Source organism: Sphaerodactylus townsendi, linkage group LG15, assembly GCF_021028975.2.
Source record: "Sphaerodactylus townsendi isolate TG3544 linkage group LG15, MPM_Stown_v2.3, whole genome shotgun sequence".
NCBI classification, from domain to species: domain Eukaryota; kingdom Metazoa; phylum Chordata; class Lepidosauria; order Squamata; family Sphaerodactylidae; genus Sphaerodactylus; species Sphaerodactylus townsendi.
The window spans coordinates 11,710,827-11,732,366 of record NC_059439.1 but is presented as its reverse complement, the minus strand read 5'-3'; the positions used below and the strand labels follow the sequence as shown (position 1 = coordinate 11,732,366).

General features: G+C 44.7%; 1 protein-coding gene across 1 annotated transcript in view; it reads right to left on the bottom strand.

The window, feature by feature from the left end:
- KAT2A (lysine acetyltransferase 2A) overlaps positions 1-21,540 on the bottom strand; it is a 33,062-nt gene that overhangs the window by 9,476 nt on the left and 2,046 nt on the right. The window contains exons 2-12 of the mRNA XM_048517807.1: positions 17,243-17,366; positions 15,156-15,301; positions 13,096-13,185; positions 12,145-12,326; positions 10,938-11,129; positions 9,281-9,387; positions 8,031-8,141; positions 6,545-6,681; positions 4,919-5,127; positions 3,422-3,548; positions 620-730 (exon numbers count right to left, since the gene is read on the bottom strand). Of these exons, the coding sequence (XP_048373764.1) occupies positions 620-730; positions 3,422-3,548; positions 4,919-5,127; positions 6,545-6,681; positions 8,031-8,141; positions 9,281-9,387; positions 10,938-11,129; positions 12,145-12,326; positions 13,096-13,185; positions 15,156-15,301; positions 17,243-17,366 (1,536 nt within the window). The remainder of the gene's footprint in view (positions 1-619; positions 731-3,421; positions 3,549-4,918; positions 5,128-6,544; positions 6,682-8,030; positions 8,142-9,280; positions 9,388-10,937; positions 11,130-12,144; positions 12,327-13,095; positions 13,186-15,155; positions 15,302-17,242; positions 17,367-21,540) is intronic.

Here is a 21,540-nt window from a genome sequence, read left to right as displayed (position 1 = left end):
GGGGAGGGCAGAAGGGGCTGCTGGCTGGGAGCCCAACTGGTGGGGGGTGGGAGCAGGTGGAGAGCTGCTTTTATAAGCACTGAGGCCGAGGGTGAGGCTTGGGGAGGCATGGCCATGCCCACATGGGTAGGTGGGGGTGTGGCCCCACCCCTGAACCCACCCATAAAAAATCTATACCTACGTCACTGTCACAGATCCTTCAGAACTCTCTCAGCCCCACTACAAGATGTTTCTTGTAGAGAGAGGAAGGGAAAGGGGTTTGTCAGTCCCTTTGAATCTCCTTACAGGAGAGATGGAAGGGGAGGGGGTATAAACCCAAACTCCAAGAGCTCCTGGATTCTTGCCGTTCAACTCATGCCTCTGGGCACATCCACGTCTCAAGTGGCTGTGGGCAGAATGGAAACCAAATTCAGTGAGATGTTCTTCAGTGGCTTTGGACTAACTAGCCTGAAGAAGCTAGTCCTTATGGAGGAAAAAGAAGAACCTAAGCCAAAGCAGAACTCCCACTCAGCACCCCCCACGTGCTCTTCATTATTAAGAAAGTCTCCTGAGCATGTGTGGACATGTGCAGTGTACCTAAGATGTTTCTGGTACTAAGCTCTGTGGATCTGGGAGGTACCTGCTTCTTGAAGTAGCCAATGGCATATTCATCAGCATAGGTGAGGAAGTACAGGATACTGTGTTTGATGTGGTACTCTTTCAGGTGATTCATCAGGTGGGTCCCATAGCCCTGGAATAAGAGGAGGGAAGCATGAGGCATGATTTATATTGTGCAATCATATTGAAACAATCTTTATTTCTCTGCCTTACCAAACACCTAGACCTTATCCATACCCCATGTAATTACCCAACCTCCCCTTCAGCCATTTTCTCCTCCCTCTCATCTTCCATTTTTGAAAGGATTTTTAAAATGTTGTTTTCTCTTTGTCAAATCAAACAAATGATGTAATGTTGAGGCAGAGATAAGAAGCAGGGGCAATTAGATCAGCTTTTGTCAATTTCACACAGAATTTGCAATCTTAATATTCAGGCGCAAATACAAAATAGCTGGGGCAATTGGATAAGCCTTGTCAATTTCATATTGAACTAGCAATGTAAACTGAGGCTGAAGATACACTGTGACTGCAGTTATGAGCAAATGAAATTGGCAAGGGACTGCCACTGTAACACTTTTGTGCATTACTGCAGCACTAATGTAGTAAAAAATGTGGGGAGGGGCAATTGGAGGGGAGGTTATGTGTTTTTTTGCTTCCATTTTGTGTGGGTAGCTCTGCATGGTAGAAATGGAGGCTGAGACTTTTTTTAAATTGCTGCTTCAACGCAAAGCACAGTCACACTACAGCACCTGTGCAAGAAGAAAAAAAGGGGGAGGATTGTTCTTTTGAGTCATGGACGTCATCCCACCACTGTCAATAAACCCCTTTTCAGAAGTAGCGTGTGGAATAAATGTAACGGAAGAGACAGGGGAAAAAATCCGAAAACAATGGGGGCGGGGGAGAAAGGAGGTGTGTGGAATGACTTCCTAGAAAGCGTTTCAAAGACACAATGTTTGACCACTGAGAAAGTCTGTGGTAAGCTGTGGTGGCAGAAAATCCCTCCTTTTTTGGCCTTATGCTTTTTTCAGCTTTCCCTAATTCCCTAGCCAGCTAACAGTACACAGTTCTGTACCGAGAGAGATTTTTAAAAAATTCAATTTCCCTGCAAATCTCAGGGATCAACACTGGCACCTTGGAATCTGCTTCTGGCCAGTCCTTTGCTCTCCTGGTCTGTGCAGTCACACAGGCACCTCCTTTACTAAAAGGAGGCCTATTGATTTGTTACAAGCAGAAAAATGGATGATGAAGAATTCAGACATTTGCCAATCCTTCTTCAGAAAAGTGGTGCACACGAGTGATTGAACAGGACAGGCTGTGATTTGGGACGTAGCCCATTTTAATTCCACCTCTGCCATCAACAGGGAGCCCAAGTCCAGTTACTCTGCAAGGAACTTGGCACCTTAGGCTTAGGCTCTAAGTGCTGCGTAGATCCTGCCCGGTTGTAAGGGTCTAGTACTCCAGTCGGTGACAAGACTCAGGAAAGGTTCAAGAGCTTTAATCAGAACCGTGTCAGCCCAATGGCCAGGTAGCTGAATCTGGGATTCAAACTCCCTGGCCCCCAGTATATACCTTAAGGTTACAGTTTGCTTCAACCCATAAAGCCCCCACCTTTGCATTCCCCCAATATCAGCATGAGAAAGACAGAGAAAGACAGTACTACAGATTCATTGTTTTGGGAAAGGCGAGCAACTCCCTGTGAAAGAAAGATAAGGAGTACTTGGTAACTCTATTGAACTAGTTACATGAGAACAAAGAAAAGGAGCTCCATGACCTTGGGGCGGCGGAGATGGCATGCCCAGCTGTTACTGGACTGCGCTCTGGCAGGCCGATAATGGCGCGGCCTGACACTTGTGTAGAAGCATTATGGGAATCGCTAATTGCCTACAGATAATGTTATTCAGTGGCCAAGCCTTGCAGGTCAATTGGTTTATTGGGAAAGGTGTCTGTGTTAAAGAGCAGCCGTTCTGTGGCAAACAGATGGAGCTTCTAGGGGACCTCTGGAATGACAGTCTGCTTTTCTGCACATAAATCGACTTATAAAGAGCCGGCGTGGTGTAGTGGTTAAGAGCAGGTGCACTCTAGAGAACTGGGTTTGATTCCCTGCTCTGCCACCTGAGCTGTGGAGGCTTATCTGGTGAACCAGATTAGCTTGTGCACTCCAACTCATGCCAGCTGGGTGACCTTGGGCTAGTCACAGTTCTTGCAGCCCCACTCCCCTCACAGGGTGTTTGTTGTGGGGTTGGGGGGAAGGGAAAGGAGATTGTATGTCCCTTTGAGTCTCCTTATAGGAGAGAAAGGGGGGATATAAGTCCAAACTCTTCTTCTTATGTTGGGATTATGAAGAAGCTTGCTACAAATGATGATGGTAATAAGTTATTTTTATGTAAGTTTAGACAGTTATGAGTCTTTTGTTTTGTTATGTTTTGTTTTCCTTGACTGGATCAAGTGCTTTAAAGGTCTTGACTGGATTCAGGTACTCACTAGAACAGAACCCAGAGGGTGAGGTATGCCCTATTTGCCTAACCACTGGAGTTGGTGTTCGAAGAGAGAGGCACCCGACTCCAACAGATTCTCCATAAGCCTCTTCTCACCAGCCAAATAGGGATCACAAACAAGGGGTTGTGAAGTGCTCTGGACAAATGAAAACATCACAGAAATGCTAACCCTCAGTAGAACCTGCCCCCTAATCACAACTTTTGGAGTATTCAGGCTGAAGAATCTCCCTAAAGAAATCACAGCCTTCTACCACCTCCTATCATAGCAAGTGCTCCGCCAATCTGAACATGCCATCCCTGTTTCACAATGTGTCTCAATCAAGACTTTACCTTGACTTGCTCGTTGGATGTCACAGCACAAAAGACGATCTCTGTGAATCCCTGAGTGGGGAACATCCGGAAGCAGATGCCCCCGATCACTCGGCCGTCCTTAATCAAAGCCAGAGTTTTGTGCTTGCTATGCCAGAGAAAAAGCAAAGGAAATGTATGGAGTCAGGAGAGAGAAATGCAGCACAGGACTCTGATCATGCCTCCTTTCTTTGTTAATATGGAATGAAATGCTGACAACTAACAGTGGCTCATTTCAGATGTCACACAAAGCCACGATTCAGTTCAAACTATCATTAGTTTGCAAACCGAGGATTCAACATGCAGTTAACCACTCAAATCCAGCTTTATCTTGAGAAATGCTGGTTTCATTGCCGTCTCTCTGTAGCCTGGGTGGGCATGGTTGGGGACCAGCCAGAACAAAACCAGGATTAAGCCAAGATGAACAGAGCTTTAATTTCACATTCTGATCTAAATTTAAGTCTAGGAGCCCCTTAGAGACCCACAACATTTCCCAGGTATAAGCTTCTGTGAGCCAAATTCACTTTGTCAGATGCATTATCTGATGAAGCGTGCTTGGACGCACACTCTGGAAAATTGGTTGGCCTCTTAAGGTGCTACCAGATTTAGATTTTGTTCTGCTGCTACAGACTAACATGACCACTCCATCTGAAGCGTTCTCATTTAGTCATAATTGTGTTCAAAAAATAAGTTCAAGACTTTACAGTCACAAGTCTCTACTGAACCAATGTGCACGGATCACGTACCCATTCCAAGACAGCAAGGCTCTATGGCAGGGGCATACTGCCCAGAGGGACATATGGGGTCAAATGTCCCTGTGCTGCAGCCATTCAATCATACCCCCTACATTCCTCCTCCTATCCCCAGGGTCCATACACTGACTTCAAGACGTGGTGCAAAAAAGTTGTTTGGTCGTGGTAGGGGAGAGCGGCTGCCCATACGGGGGGTGGGGGAGAGGGAACAAGATTTTGCACTGGGCTACATTTTCCCTAGATACGCCTCTGCTCTATGGTCTAGTGCAGTGATGATGAACCTTTTAGAGATTGAGTGCCAGGGACGGAGTGAGGGGGAACTGCACAGGGGGCTACGTCACTGCCGAGGGCCCAGATTGGGCGACGGCACGGGTGCCCACAAAGAGGGCTCTGAGGGCCCCGTCTGGCACACGTGCCATAGGTTCACCACCACTGGTCTAGTGGTTAAGGTGTTGGATGACAATCTGGGAAAACCTAGGTTTGAGCCCCACTGTGACTTAAATCTGTATACCGGGGTGGCCAACCTAATGGTGCTCCAGATGTTCATGGACTACAATTCCCATCAGCCCCCAATTGGCCATGCTGGCAGGGGCTGATGGGAATTGTAGTCCATGAACATCTGGAGCACCATAGGTTGGCCACCCCTACTGTATACGATCCAGCTGGGGCCCCCCTTCCTCCCAGTCACATTCCTCCAACCACACCAATCTGTCATGATCCAACGTACGGGTCAAAGACCAAGCGGGTGATGTACTCCTTGGGCATCCGCGGCAGCTGGTGCGAGAAAACATTCTGCAGTCCCACCAGCCACATAAGGATTTTCTTGTTTGACTTCTGAGAGAGCGAATTGCCAATGACGTGAAATTCGATGATGCCACGGCGCTCTTCCAGTCGAGCTGTCTCATCCCGGGCTGCGTTTGCAGACAGCAGGCTAGTCTGCAGGTGAAGGAAAAACACAGAAAGGCTTGAGTGTTGGATAGCATGCAAATTTCAGAGGGAGAGGGAGGAGAAACTCAGGCGGCCTCCTTTCCAAATACAGATAAGGAACGTGACATAACTCCCAGAATCAGCCTGTTGAGGTTTTTGTGGGCTGTGCGGCCGTGGTTTGGTAGTTTTTGCTCCTAACATTTTGCCTACATCTATGGCTGGCATCTTCAGAGGCATGTCATGGTGTATGAGTCCGTGCCCTTGTTCTGGCCTTTCTGTAGCTTTATAGACCAGATAACATGCAGGCTACAGACTCCTCCAAACAACTTCCCTGAAGCTTTCTCAGGAAAAATGAAACAAACAAACAAACAAAACCTCGTGGATGCCAGACGGTGAGCAAATGCAGTAGCCTTTTATTTCAAGAACAGGAGAAAATCCTTAGATAATCAAGAAAGGAAGAATAAATCTTAACAAAGCAAGTCCCTCAGTATACTGATAAAAGAACCAGGGCACCCTCCCTTGCCCTCCCCTTCCACCTCTCTTATCTGACTTTCTTCATTCGTCCACAGGTGATTCCTGTCATACCAGCCATTGCTATTAATCAGACCTCAGTAGTTTTCATTCTGAGAAAGTAATCTTTGTTCCTTACAGGCAATGTTTCAACTGGTAGTGTTGTTTAAGACTATAATGCAACTCTTGCATACACATGGTAAGATGTGTTTCTCTCCGTGGCACAGTGTGGAATGATTGTGTGTGTGTGTGTGTGGGGGGGGGGGGTGGTGTGTGTTTTGTCCATCTCAGAAGTGTGTGGGGGTGAGGGAGGCTGTAGCACATTTGTATGTGCCTGAGTGTTCATTTGCAGTTGCATCTTATGCGACCTGCCTCTGAAGATGCCAGTCACAGATCCAGGCAAAACAGTAGGAGAAAAAACTACCAGACCACAGCCACACAGCCTGGAAAACCCGCAACGGCCCGCTTGATTCCAGCAGAGAAAGCCTTTGACAATACTCCCAAAATCCTTTGCTTATACTTCCTCTCAGCACATTACTTGCACTTTTTGTGCACAGCCAAGGATCCTTCAATCTTGTGTTCACCATTAAGCCCATGTGTTGCTAACCAAGAAAGCTGAGTCCATTTGGAAGAAAATATTAAGTATTTTATATTTATGTGAGCTCAAAAAAATAAAAATAGAACGCTTTTTGTCCATCTCTGGAATGCTTTGTTCCAGAAAGCTGCCGTTTACCATTCACTTTCCACAGCTGGATAAAAATGGTCAGGGCCTTGCAGCCCCTTAAAGGTTAAGCTAGTGGTAACTTCCACTGGTGGAACCAACAATGCTCGCCAAAAGAGACACCTGGGTGCCCTGGGGGAGGGGGCACCAGGCTGTCACTGGAATCAGCCAAGCCCAATTTGTTTCTCCCTCTACCTCTGGCCCAAGCATGGCCGCTGGATCCGTGATTGTCAGCATCACTTCGTTCACCAGCTCCATCGGGATGTCGCCCAGCACGCGAATCCGTTTGGCATCCTCGAGGGTCAAGCTCTCCGGAAGCTTTCTCTTCTCGCCTGGGTGGGAAGCAGAAAAAAGGCCAAAGTAAAACAAATAAGTGGACCTATAAAACATTCCCAGTTTTGTCTGGAAGCTTTGTAGTTTTGTAAGGCTGGGCGTTCAAGAACAACACATTTTGAAAGGGGGAAAAAGGGGGATGTTCTTCTGCAGTGAACAAACCAAAGGCAAGGGGTCCCACATAATAAAGACGACTTGTAGCTGACTTGTGAAAGCTCTGTGGAAATGAGAAGCTTGCTTTGCTGAGTTTTTAATCATTAAAGTCCTTAAAAACACTTGTAGCTCAGTCATAGTTCTTTATTCTGTCCAATTTATCCAGCAGTTTTATGCAAAGTAATTCAAACAATTCACATCACTTGATGTGGTTTGAACTACTTTGGATAAAACTGTTGAACAACTAGAACAGAATAAAGAACTATGACTACACTACAAGCGTTTTTCAAGGACTTTAATAACAAAAGCTCAGCAAAGAAAAATTCTCATTTCCACAGAGCTTTCAGCAGTCAGCTATCAGCTGCCTTTATTACATGGGACTCCTTGTCTTTGGTTTGTTTCCATGATACCATGTTTTCCCATCATTTGTGATTTACTGTTCTTCAGAAGTGACGATTTCATACCATGCACGAAAGTCAGCATGAAGTAGTGGTTAAGAGCAGGGGGACTCTAATCTAGGGAACAGGGTTTGCTTCCCCACTCCTTCACATGACAGGCAGACTCTGATTCGGTGAACTGGATTAGCTTCCCCATTCCTACACATGAAGCCTGCTGGGTGACCATGGGCTAGTCTACAAGATGAGCCAGAAACAGTATGGATACTGCAAAAAGAATACCTCTGTCTGGCTCAAAGAACAGTGTTAAAACTATACCTTTAATAGAAATAATTTAAAAGTCTGTATCAAGTAACCCAATTACCAACAATAAAGAAAAATACAAAACGTGGATAAAACATTTCAAACACAAAAGGGATCCCAAAATATACACAAAGGACTGCAAGTCTCTGTGTAAATAATATCCCTTCAGTGAAAATCCATAAAATATCATGCCGGAATGATTCCAATTGCCAGATGTTCAATCATCAACATATTTTTAATTATTTCTATTTGAAGTATAGTTTTAACGCTGTTCTTTGCGCCAGACAGATATTCTTTTCGCAGCGGGCTAGTCACAGATCTCTCCAAACTCTCTCAGCCCCATGGTGTCTGCTGTGGGGGCAGGAAGGGAAGGCATTTGTAAGCCGCTTTGAGGCTCCTTACGGTTGTGAAAAGTGGGGTATAAATCCAAACTCTTCTTCTTCTTGCCTGAAGGGGAGCCCTAACAGGCAAGCATGTCACTCCCCTGCTGACATTACCTGGCACAGAATCCAAGGAGCTGCCGTCTAGACTGATAGATGCCAAAGAGGAGCTGCAGCTCAGAGACTTGTTGAAGAGTGGCGTGCTGGCTGCGGGAACAGTGCTGATTGCTGTGTGGTAAAGACAGCAAACACACAACCCCATCAGTATGTGAAACAGAAGCAAAAAGGAGCAGGTGCGGAATCACACTGCGAAAAGACTGCCCGTGTTCTAGAACAGCTAGTCGGTCAACCCATTTCCATCAAGCCCTCTGGCTTCTTCAATTGGGCAGCTGCTGGAATCTTGGTTGCCAAAAAGCAGCATTGAGCTAAACCTCCAGCTTAGTAAGACGCAGCAGCTGGATGAAATAGCCAAGATTTCACAACATGTCCTGTTAGGGCCATTTCCGCATGGGCCAATTAAACTGGAATAACACCAGTAAAAAACCCAGGATAGGGGGAACTTCACATGGAGCCAATCCTAACGCAGACCCGTTCTGGGTTTCCCCCATAACCCAGGTTTTTCAAGAATCGCGTTATGTATGATTCTTTCGTTTTAACATGTTTTGCAGCCAAGCAAAGTCGCGGCTGTGAGGCGCATTTGAAAATCGCGATTCTTGAAAAACTCTTCCCTGGCTCCCATCTGCAGAGGCATGTAGGGGAAATGGGCCATATCATGGCCTGGGGGGGTTGGTCCTGCCTGCCTGCCTGCCTGCCAAGTGCAAAGATCTGCCTTCATGAGAAGGCACGTGCCAGCTGTGTGAAGGACCAGGGCGAGGGCGGGTTCAAGTAACCCACCTTTCTCCCGCTTTTATTGGCCCATGTGGAAAGGGCCTAAGAAACAACAAAAAATTTGAAGATACTTCAACATTTCATGGCAACCTTTTGTTTATGTATGACGCCCAATAGGTTGGATCTCATGGCTCCGTTCCACAAGTGGTGGCACTTCGCTCAGTGCTCTTTGCTCCAGAGGCTCTTACATTAGGGGAAATCTTTTTGCACAGGAGAAAAGTGCCCCTGATAAAATAATGGCTCTGCAGCATACAACCCGTGATTCTTCATATTTAGAGCCTTCTTAGTATGGTAAGGATGGAGTACATTTGTTCTGCTGAAATTTCCTGCCCTTACTAACCAGAATTTCTCTGGTTGGTGTTTCTTTAGAACTTGGGCATACATTTGGAGTTTGCTGGCCCAGCAGGCTATTAATGTAACTTTATCTTTCAATGTGTTCTACAGCCAGTGTGGATAGCTGCCTAAGGGAATTAGCTTACCGGGCCGGGGAACAAGCTGGGCTCCCTCTGCTGCAGGCATAGTGAAGTCAGCCTCCCAGATTGGGGAGCTCTCTCCATAGATTTCTTCCTCCAGCATTGACAGAAACCTGGGCAAGGAGGAATCCAAATGCAGAGGAATCAGTGTGGCTGGACAGAAATAAGGCCTAAGTTTCCACCCTCTTTAAAAAATACAGGGTGGAAAAATAAGACAAACATGCCAGGTATCTGGCATACTGTAGTAGAATTAGGGAATGGAGATAGTTTTGGGGAGGGTTATGCAAATGAAGGGTTGGGTTATGCACATAGGAGCAGGTTCAGCTCTGCAAGGCTTTTAGTATATTCTATGGGAAAGAGTAAAAGGGCTGATGTTTAGAATGGCATTTTTATCAATCACAACCCTGGTATTTTCCCATCGAGACAAAAGAAGACCCAGAAGGAATGTAGGAGTGCGGAAACACATCTGGTTTGCCAGATAAACCTCCGCCACTCAGGTGGAGGAGTGGGGAATAAAACCCAGTTCTCCAGATTAGAATTCACTTGCTCTTAGCCACTACAATGCTGGCCAGGGCCAACCCTGATTAGTTTCTGAGGCTTCAGGTTATTCATGGGCTATCCAGTAGAGCTATTTCAGTCTTTTAAATCTCACCTTGAAAAATTCCAGCCACCTCTCAAGTCCACATAGTGCCAAGATGAATGTTCAGGAGGCAAGGGAGGGAGGAGAGGCATTCCTCCCATTTTTTTTAAAATGGTGATGAGCGTAAAATGCTGGATAAAAATCCAGATAAAGCTGAACCAAAAATAAGCAAAAAATAAACCAAGGCAGCTTTTGGTGGGTGTTATTTTCAGCTGAAATAAATGGCAGTAATTTAAGGGAGCTAATAAAACAGATCCAAAACATACTGATTTTTTCCAATTTTTGGGCCACTGCCCCATTGCCATTTAAAAATAATTGGGGGGGGGGGGGGCGGTTGGTGCCTTTCCTGCCTTCTCTCTTCCTGTCACTTACCTGATGAACATTCAGCTTGTCACCATGTGGACTTTGGAGGGTGCTTGGAATATTTTAGGGTCAGGTTTGAAAGACAGGAAATTTTTTGAAAAACCCAAAAAAGGTTTGTGAAAATCCTCATACTGGTAGGGTGTTTTTTTGTGCCACAGCACATTCGTTCAGCCCTTGCCTGCAGTTGCAAGTGGCGTAGTGCAGATGTTTGTTCATGGCATCTGTTTACACTGCCATCCCCTTCCAAAGTTACACTCTTACTAAATGAACTGAAGTAACTCATTTCACTCTTGTAACTCTGTCGTCACTCTGCTGAGGATGCCTCTGTTGGGAGAGAACATCTAGGCACATTTACTTGGAAGTAAGTCCCACGTTCCTGATCCGGAGAGCCCCAGGTTAGCCTGATCTCATAAAATCGCAGAAGCTAAGCAGGGTCAGCACTGGTCAACATTGGGATGGGAGACTGCCAAGGGACTGTAGGGTCACAAAGTCCCATGTGATTTTCCAGGGGGGGGGGGTCGCATATAGCCCACTGGGGTTTAGTCCCAGACAGGGAATTCATAGGTCAGCAGCCTTGGACATTTCATAGGTCAGCAGCCAATTTGCAACCACAGGCCCCTCCTCCCTTTCCAACATGGTGCTTCACAGCACCAAGCTTACTTGGGGAAATGGGTGAGGATGAGGGTCCGCTTCTCAGGTACCAGCTTGTCTTTCTCCACCCGGAACTTCTCCAGCAGCTGTCGGCGAGTTACTGTGAAAGTGGATTTGAGGAGGTTGCGCCCAAAGACCTGGGTGGTTTCATAGCGAGGGAGGCTGTCGCAACTCTGGGGGACGTGGCAATAGCACAGCCACCTGGGGCAGGGGTAGAGAGGGGTGGGCATGAGGAAGAGCTATTAGAAGAGGTTGTGTGGAGCAGGGTCCCAAAGACTCACAAGCTGTCATGTGCCAGTTTCACCCAGTTCCCCACTGAATGGCCAGAGGGGGCTAAGTAGAGAGGGAAGTGCACCGCGCACATGTCTGGATCCACACACAACTTAGAAACATAGAGCTGGGCATGATCTCAAAGGTCATCTATTCCAACCCCTGCTCAACACAAGCAATTCACAACTAACTTCCTCCTTTCCCCCATCCCACTCTCTCAGTGAACACTGCTCTATGCCCAGAGGAAGGCAAAAGCCCTCCAGGATCCCTGGCCAATCCACCCTGGATGAAAATTTGATATTAGAAGAAGAAGAAGGAGTTTGTATTTATATCCCCCTTTCTTTCCCGTAAGGAGACTCAAAGGGGCTTAAAATCTCTCCCCCCCCCCCCCGGGAGCTGAGAGAGCTCCAAAGAGCTGAGACTAGCCCAAGGTCACCCAGCTGGCATGTGTTGGGAGTGCACAAGCTAATCTGGTTCACCAGATAAGTCTCCACAGCTCAAGTGGCAAAGCAGGGAATCAAACCCAGTTCTCCATATTAGACTGCCCCTGCTCTTAACCACTACACCACGCTGGCTCATGTGAGAAAGGGCCACAAAAGCCAAGTGCTGGCTCATCCCTTTCCGCCCTCCCACTCGTGATCCGCCTCAGTTCACAGAATCAGCATTGCTGTTGGATGGTCCTCTAGCCTCTGCTTAAAAACCTCCAAAGGAGAGCCCGTCATCTCCCAAGAAGACCAGTTCCACCGAGGAACTGCTCCAACTGCCAGGAAATTATTCCTAATGTTTAGTCAAAAACTATTTGGATTTTAATTTCAACCTGCTGGTTCTAGGGGCAACTTCTGGGGCAACTTCATCCTCTGCAAATAAAAGTACCAACAAGGGTGGGGGGCGGGGTGAGGAAATCCTCAGAGGCCAGAGCTCGCCCACCTTCCTTCCCCAGACTCACCGAGTGTAGTTGACCTTGTAGGTCGCCACGTCATCGTTTTGGGAGCGCTGGCGGAATTGGGACGGCGTTTCCAGCTTCCAGTAGTTCAGGCACAGAAGGAACATCTTGGAGAGCTCAAACATGGTCTGCCGCTCCTTGGTGGGCAGGTGGCTGAATTTGTACTGAACAAAGTTTAAGACACCCTGGGGAGAGAAAGGGAAAGGTAGTGGCAGGATAGGTTGAGAGCAGGTTTGCAAGAAACAACACACATGGTCACCTACGGTGAGTAAGAACTGTTCCCCAGACGACTGCACAAGACCTCCATTCACCTTTCATGATTTAAAATGAGTGAACTGGGGAGGCCTAAAATGATAACAGTAGATGTTCAACCATAAGCCTGGCAGAACAGCTCTGTCTTACAGGCCCGTGGATATGCATTAGTGTGGAACTGTCTTTTTGGATAGAGCACTGCAGAGGCAGCAGAACATCCACATAGTGGTTTTCATTCCACCAGCTTTTCTGCTGTCTGCAAAGGGGCTCCTTTTGACGCCCACAACAGGCCACGCTGGGGATGCTATCCCTTTTTCCTCTCGCGGCAGCAGACAAACTGCTAAAATTCAGGCCACCGGCTGCTCGCAAGATGAAAAAATAAAAGCTATCTTCTCCCACAGTTTCACAAACTGCAAAAAGTGCTCTCCAGTAACACTGAACCATGAAGATAAAGAACAAAGAACAGTCTTCTCCAGCAACTCAGTAAGGATCACAGATTCTCTACTAACTGACCCATGAAACTGTCCAGGAAACCAATACACACATGTACTGAAAGCAGACTTTGAAAACAAATTACCAAATTACCAATTACCTTCATTGCAACTAGCCTCTGAGCTTGCTTTCTGCTGACTGTCACATGATTTTTTTTAAAGGCTGACATAACGTTTGGCTCACCCTGGCATGGGACACGCACCATCTTACCTGTTCAATGTTTGGCTTTTCAAATGGGGGGCTCCCCAGGGAGCCTTCGACTACTGGGCGGCTCATCTGTAGGATGCATTTCCGCAGGAGCTGTGAAGAAAAAAGTGTAGATGTACCTTAAATTCACACTCTGGTTCATTGCCTTTGTTTAACTGGGTCCATTTAAGAAGAGGAGATTGGATTTATACCCCCCCCTCTCTCCTGTAGGAGACTCAAAGGGGCTTACAACCTCCTTTCCGTTCCCCCACCCCCAACAAACAGGTGGGCATGGCTGAGAGAGCTCCGTAGAGCTGTAACTAGCCCAAGGTCACTCAGCTGGCATGTGTTGGGAGTGCACAGGCTAATCTAATTCACTAGATAAGCCTCCAGAGCTCAAGCAGCAGAGCGAGGAATCAAACCCGGTTCTCCAGATTAGAGTGCACCTGCTCTTAACCACTACACCACTGCTGCTCCTAAGACACCAGGAGTCAGGGGGACGCCCACAGTCTGTTCTGAGAGGCTTCCATTGTGGCTGTACAATATTTCCTACCAGAATGGTTGAAGGTTCTTAGGTGAAAGATTGTATCTCAAAAACAAGTTGGTGGTCAATCCCATGCCCAGCTCTCTCTTTACCAGTACTTCAGAGCCAGCCCTCCCCAGCCTACTTCGAGAGCCAACAAGGAGCAAAAGGGTTGAAGCAGAAGAAAAAAAGGGAAAGGAGGAAGCAGAAGTTAAACGTTATTGTAAATGGTATCAACTACAAAACTAAGGCAAATATCTTTGCAAGGTCTCTTTTCTCTCACTCCAATGGGAGCTGCATCATGGCAAAATTAAAAGCAACCGTATTTGAACAGGATCTACAACAATTCTTATTTATCCAGCCAGTGCCAGCAATTGATATGAAGCTTTAGTGAGTACAAGGTGACAGCGTCCCTGCCCCAAGGAACTTACAGTCTAGAATATGACATAAGGCACACTACAAGGCAGAGGAAAGAGGTAGGGATAAATAGTGTAGAGCACACATTTCTTTATGGGATAAGTGTTTGAGCTTAGTTATTCCAGAACCGGGTTCAATTTGCCACTCCTCCACATGAAGCCTGCTGCATGACCTTGGGCTAGTCACAGTTCTCTCAGAACTCTTAACTTTCTCAGAGGCAAACCACCTCTGAATGTCACTTGCCTTGAAAATGTTACAGGATTGCCACAAGTCATCTGTGACCTGATGGCACAAACGCACACACACCAATTTTGCATTGTCGGAAGTCTTTCACTGCCAGAATCAACTAGTTCTTATGGGTTTTCTGCCCACGTGGCTGCAGTTTGGTAGTTTTTGCTCTCAATGTTTCATCCATATCCATGGCTGGTACCTTCAGAGGTACACAAATTTTGCTAATTCATTACTAACATGCTGGTGAATATGTGAGGAATCCTAGGAAGCAGGAACAGTTTGGAAAACCCACACAGCCTATTCCAAATCCCTTCTTCCAGGATTCAATATGCTTTCAGGGACTTAAACTAAATAAATACATTTCCCAAAGAAACATATAAATAATTTCCCCCCCACCCCTGACATTTTAACAAGTTAGTTGCTCTCAACATTCTGTGCCTCTAAAAACATACTCAGTCCAGGCTATTTTTAAATTTTACTTTCTCCTTTCATTATTTGACAAAGTCAAAGAAGTTTGTACAGATGAGGAATCTCTAGAATAGAGACCACTAGCCTACTTCTTTATTTGAAACATTTGTTTCAAATAGAGTCCTCAAGATGACCAACAGTTAAAAAGGCATTCAAATCAACTTTTAAAACATGTAAGTAAAAACAGCAGTTAAACAAGGACAGGATCAGTAAGGGATTGCCAAATGAAATGAAAAAAGTCTTCTTTTGGCAGAAGTCAACAACTGAATGGGGCATATGACCCTCTCTGAGGCCACTTTGGTAGTGAGTGGCTGGACAGTCAGTTCGCTATGGAACGTAACAACAATATTGGTGCCATACGTTATCTCAAGCACCTCCAAATCTCAGCCGGGAAGATTCCCTGGCACCATTCTGCAACATTCTCGCTTCCCAACTTAGAGCTCACCTTGAACAGGTAAAAGTAAACTTGTTTGGTGTCTGTGTCCTCTTCCTTGTGCACTGACATGAAAAGGTTTTCCACGTCCAACACCATGCCCAGGAGCCGGTTGATCTCCTCCTCAGAGACGTTCTCCAGGTGAGACACGTGGTCAGCTACAGGTAGGTGAGAGACAGGCTGAGTCTGGGCCCTTCAGGCTTGAACCCATGACAAGGCATAGCCACGGCTCAACCCCCACCCACCCACTGTACTAAGAAGTGGGGCTATCTGCATTGAACAAGTTTCAAGTGTCCGACACACATGAGTCTGCCTCATAAGGAGCCAGATCCTAGGGACTATTAAGGTCAGCCTGGACTCTTCTGATTGGCTTTTCCAGGTTTTCAGCATCACCTGTTGTCTAGTCATTTCAACCAGGGATGCAGGGCACAGAACTCAACATCTTCTGAATGCAAAGCCAATGACTCTACCACTGACAAAAACAACTTACCTGTCCTTATGAACACACGACACTGCCTTATACTCAGTCAGACTATTGGTCTATCAAGTTTAACCCTGTCTACTCTGAGACTCTCCAGAGTCTTTCAAATCACCTACTATCTAATCCAGGGGTAGGGAACCTGCGGCTCTCCAGATGTTCAGGAACTACAATTCCCATCAGCCTCTGTCAGCATGGCCAATTGGCCATGCTGGTAGGGGCTGATGGGAATTGTAGTTCCTGAACATCTGGAGAGCCGCAGGTTCCCTACCCCTGATCTAATCCTTTTAACTGCAAAAGCCCTGGACGGCTTCTGGGGTTTTTTGGTACGCAAAGCAAATGCACTGCAATTGAACTACTGTCCTTTCTCTACATGGAGGTGTGTAAGGGTCTGGTACTCCAGTCAATGACAAGACTCAGGAAAGGTTCAAGAGCTTTAATCAGAACTGTGTCAGCCCAAGGGCCAGGTAGCTGAATCTGGGATTCAAACTCCCTGGCCCCAGTATATACCTTAAGGTTACAGTTTGCTCAACCCGCCTTTGCATTCCCCCAATATCAGCTTGAGAAAGACAGAGAAAGACAGTACTACAGATTCATTGTTTTGGGAAAGGCGAGTTACTCCCTGTGAAAGAAAGATAAGGAGAAAGAAAGATAAGGAGTACCTGGTAAGCTCTATTGAACTAGATGGCACACCCAGCTGTGGCTGGTCTGGAGAAGTGTGCTCTGGCAGGCCAATAATGGTGCGGCCTGACAAGTGCACAGAGTTCGTCATGTGAGGGTGTGGAAAATTGCCCCCCCCCCCCCATTTAGGCTGGCCTGGGCTGCTGAGCACAACATATAGGTAACCCTGTTAAGTGCTGTTAAACCCCACTGATTTTCATGGGAAGAACTAAAGCACAATCCTTTAACTGGGAGTAAGCTCGGTAGCTGGCAATGGGGCTTGTTTCTAAACCCTCCTAGGGTTGTAATTGAGCCATTCGAAGCATAGCACGATTGCTTCAAAGCAAAGCCACCAACTACCACCAAGCTTACTCCCAAGTAATGCGTGCCTTGGAGCCAACCGTTTTTTCTACACTAAAACCTCAGTATTCAGGTTAAATTGCCATGTTGGCACTTTGCGAGTTTTGGGTTGCAGTTTGGGCACTTGGCCTCGAAAAGGTTCGCCGTCACTGGGCTAGCTTGGGTTAATATAATGTTTGTGTTAATATAATTGCTCATGTGTATGTAGTTACCCCATGTTGCTTTTCTCAAATTAGCTACAGCGATAAAAAGCATTTATTTTCTGTTCTCATACAAAACGCTTACAGCCTGGCATTAGCAGCCTTCATTTTTGGCGCTTTAGGCTCAAGGTCGTTGTATTATATCCCTAATTTGTATTATTCTTAGTGTCTACTACTCCCCAATTTACTTATCAGTATGGATGACTCCAATTCGGGGATGATACCTCCTACTAGCTTATTAACCTTTGATGCTAATGACAAAGACCGCATTTTGCAGTCTGTTAGAAGCAGAGCAAGCCTGGCAGGTGACCGGGCTTCTTTAATGCACAAGAAACAAAAAAGTGTCACTAGATTACATTTACATGCTTTAACTTTAAATGACTACTTGTCACAAGGTTTACCGAGCGTGTGTCCACAGCTGCGACAGGGTTCGCTAAGGTTGGTGACCGTCTGCTGCAGATCCATCCGGGGGGCCGTGGGAGGATTTGGGTTCTTCCAGCCGTTACACTTGCAAGAGTCATTTGCCTGGACAACACAGGGAAAGAGAGACAGAGACAGCACTCTTCAATGCATGAAAAAACCTAACAGCCTGCTGGATGGCCTTGGGCTAGTCACACTTCTCTCAGAACTCTCTTGGCCCCACCTACCTCACAAGGGGTCTGTTGTGGGGAGAGAAAGAGGTGATTGCAAGCTGCTTGGAGACTTCTTGAAGGTTGAGAAAAGCAGGGTATAAAAACCAACTCTTCTTCAGGTGTGGTGAGAACTTCAGGGTTGTCTAGTGCATTGCATGTAAAACCCTTTAACGTTCAGCTGATTGTGCCGTTTTTTCATCCTTGAACACTTGTGATTACTTTCAAGGAGTGAGAAAATATCCATGGACAAAACCTATTGCCCTTTTTCCCCCTCTGTTTGCAGCTGCTGTTTCTCTCAGGCACTGTGATACTTTGGGTGTCATTTAAAAAAAAAACAGGCTTCTTCTTTCTTCTTCATTGCACAGTCCCAACCAGGCAGGGACCACATAGCAAACATGATGGAGCCACAGAGATGAAAAGCATTTTTACAGTCCCATCCAAAGGGGGTTGGAGGCCCAAATCTGCTCATAGGAGCAGCGCACCAGCTGTGCGATGGGATGATTGTAGAACTAAACAAGTGCGGCAGGGAACAGGTGTCATCTGAAAGTGCAGTCCACAGTATAGGGGCCACCACTGAAAAGGCCCTTATTCAGGTGACTCCTATTTGAGTCACCCTGAGGCCAGGAACCTGCAAGAGGCCTATAGAGGATGACCAAAGAGAGCTGGGGGTGGGGCTTATGATTTTAATTCTAATTTTAATTATTTATATTATGTTCTTGTGTGTCTGTCTGATGTTTATGCTATGATCTGTGGTTACTCCATGCTAAGCAAGAGGGGAAGGTACACACCAAAGTGAAAATGAAGAAAACTTGTACCAACAGGCTACAATAATGACTTCAAAAAATTAGTTCTCCCACTGGAGTAGCAATTTCCTTTTAAATAACCAAAATAATTTTATAATTTTACAAACAGTAACCAAATGTTTTGGAAAAATTGTTTACATTCTCCCATTGGAGTAATATATATAAACATAAGTTAGAACGGCACAGCAATGTAATCTCAATATAAATATAACAGCTAGCCAGATTCTAGATAATTAACCAACTGGCCTCGTTAAACTTCACGGAAAGGCAGCTCAGGGTTTTTCAAAATACAATAATGGTTACAATCAGGGAGGACAACGCTCTGCAATTGGTTTGTTCTTATGCCTCTAGAAATGTTGAGAATCTAGAACAGGGGTAGGGAACCTGCGGCTCTCCAGATGTTCAGGAACTACAATTCCCATCAGCCTCTGTCAGCATGGCCAATTGGCCATGCTGGTAGGGGCTGATGGGAACTGTAGTTCCTGAACATCTGGAGAGCCGCAGGTTCCCTACCCCTGATCTAGAATCTGGCTAGCTGTTATATTTATCTTGAGATTACATTGCCGTGCCGTTCTAACTTATGTTTATATATATTACTCCAGTGGGAGAATGTAAACAATTTTTCCAAAACATTTGGTTACTGTTTGTAAAATTATAAAATTATTTTGGTTACTTAAAAGTAAATTGCTACTCCAGTGGGAGAACTAATTTTTTGAAGTCATTATTGTAGCCTGTTGGTACAAATGATCTGTGGTTACGGCAACAAATCAAATATTGTACCTAAGCTACCAATGCAAGAGTGATGAGTGCAAACAATAAGCCAATATTTATTACAAACAAAAGTCAAACAGTTTGCAAAAAACTTTACACACGAGTAGATGAATATCATAGTGACCATCATGTAGTAAAGCATTTTTGCTTAGCTTCGTGTGGGATGGAAAACTTTACTGCAGATATTATTTGAAAGGTGTATTGCTAGCAACTTGCGAGCAAGACAACACAGTCTGAGGAAGCGGACAATCATCCACAAAATGGGCAGAATAACCAGGTGGTTCATATATAAAATTATTAATGGACTTTGCTACACTGTTTTCACCATGATATTGATGTCTACTCACATGTAAAGTATTTTTTCTGTGAACTGTATGACTTTTGGTTTTGGTGGGTTTTCCGCTCTGGTAGACCATGGCCACACAGCCCAGACAGCCCACCAAAACCAGTTGAATCCGGCCGTGAAAGCCTTCGACAATACATTGCATTACTTTATTTTTTGTAAAAACCAAGAATCGCGTCACACACTGAGGCGGAAACTAAATGAATGCAAAACCAATAAATCTCTAAAGTTATTACTATAATTCATAAAGTGTATTATAACATACAAAAAAATTGACCAAATTCATCAAAATAATTATCTAAAGTCTGTAAGTATCCAGAGTCTCTCATTCAGAATCTTATAACAATTTATATAGTATAATATTATATGCAAAAGCCCAAAATAATGGTTCAAAAAGCGTCAAACTAAATATCTCCAGTCTTTACAAATCCTTTAGAGTCTCTCTCTCAAACGCCTCACGCGTTTCAAAAAGCATTTTCGTGGATATCTTCCTCAGGAGAAGAAATTCATAAATTCTCTTTTTCGTATTTCTTAATTGCCATATGGATTTTCTACAAAAAATAATGATAATAATGATCATAGTTTTTTGTTATACACACTTTCTTATAAACATAAACTTATTAACATTTTTAAACAATTTTGAACATTTTTAAACATTTTAAAACGTTTTTAACATTTTTAATAATTTTAAATAATTTTGCATCATTATAACAAATTATATAACTATAGTGCTACACATTACATTGTTATTATGATGATGAATAACCATTTTAGCTATCTTACTAATCTCTCCGTGGAGCTGTAAAATACTCCTTTTTGCATATAATATTATACTATATAAATTGTTATAAGATTCTGAATGAGAGACTCTGGATACTTACAGACTTTAGATAATTATTTTGATGAATTTGAATCATGACTCTGGTCAATTTTTTTGTATGTTATAATACACTTTATGAATTATAGTAATAACTTTAGAGATTTATTGGTTTTGCATTCATTTAGTTTCCGCCTCAGTGTGTGACGCGATTCTTGGTTTTTACATATCTATACGTTACACACCTTGCTGTATTGTTCTTTATTACTTTATTTTTTGTAATAAATGTTTGCATATAGTTGGCATTCATTAGTCTTACATTGGTAGCCTAGGTACAATATTTGATTTGTTGTTATATAAAGTCAAAGTCAAATACCTTTAATGGCATATTTGTTGTTATATACTTTCCCTGTACATGGCAATTATTTTTGTATCTGATGATCTAAAGTTACAACATTACATTTGATTCACAGAGACAATCAGATTTGGTGACTTGGCAGTGAGATAGAGGAAACGACACAGTCACCATTCCAAACTCATGGTCCAACTCGAAATATGCCAGAATGAACACTGACAATGTGAATTACAGGATGCCCTGCTGCTAGGATATTCATCGGGCCATGGTGCCAGAGTTCAGCAAAACAAGGAGACTGCATCACATACCTGAGGCCACAGAAACATAATCTCTACTTCCTATGGACACTTTCATGCCCTTTTGTGAGCCCCCTGAAAAACTGCCAAGAGGAAGAAGAAAGTAGTTCTGTATTCAGAAGTGTAGGAAACTCAGTGGCCCCATTTGGCTCAATTTAGTGCACCCAAGCACAAATAATGGGGATGACAGTAACATATGGGTTGTAACTCCCCTGTGAATCTCCATAGGTGTACTGTTGTCATGTCACTCCACAGCCAAGATAAGTCTGCAATGACACAGTGAATCACACTGTGCTTGCCTCATGCTTTCCTGCACATCATAGTGCTCGCTGTATGATAAACATGAAGAATATGGAGTGATTTCCAACAGCTTTGCAAAGAAGTCCATCAAAATTCGTGGTCTTCTTAGCCAGCCTGCTGATTCACACACAGCTACACTAAACTCATAAGGCAAAATTATATGTATTACATACATTTAAAACATACTTCTTGCAAAGTTTTGTTTCGCAGTTGCCAAGTGACTTTTACTTGTTAAAAGCCACCGAGTTGTGGGACAATAAACCTGACTTACAGTGCTAATCCTAGCAGAGTTGTACTTTTCTAAGTCCACTGAAATCAACTGGTTTAAAAGGGTGTAACTGTTAGGATGGGACTGATATACTGTCATACATTTTATGACACT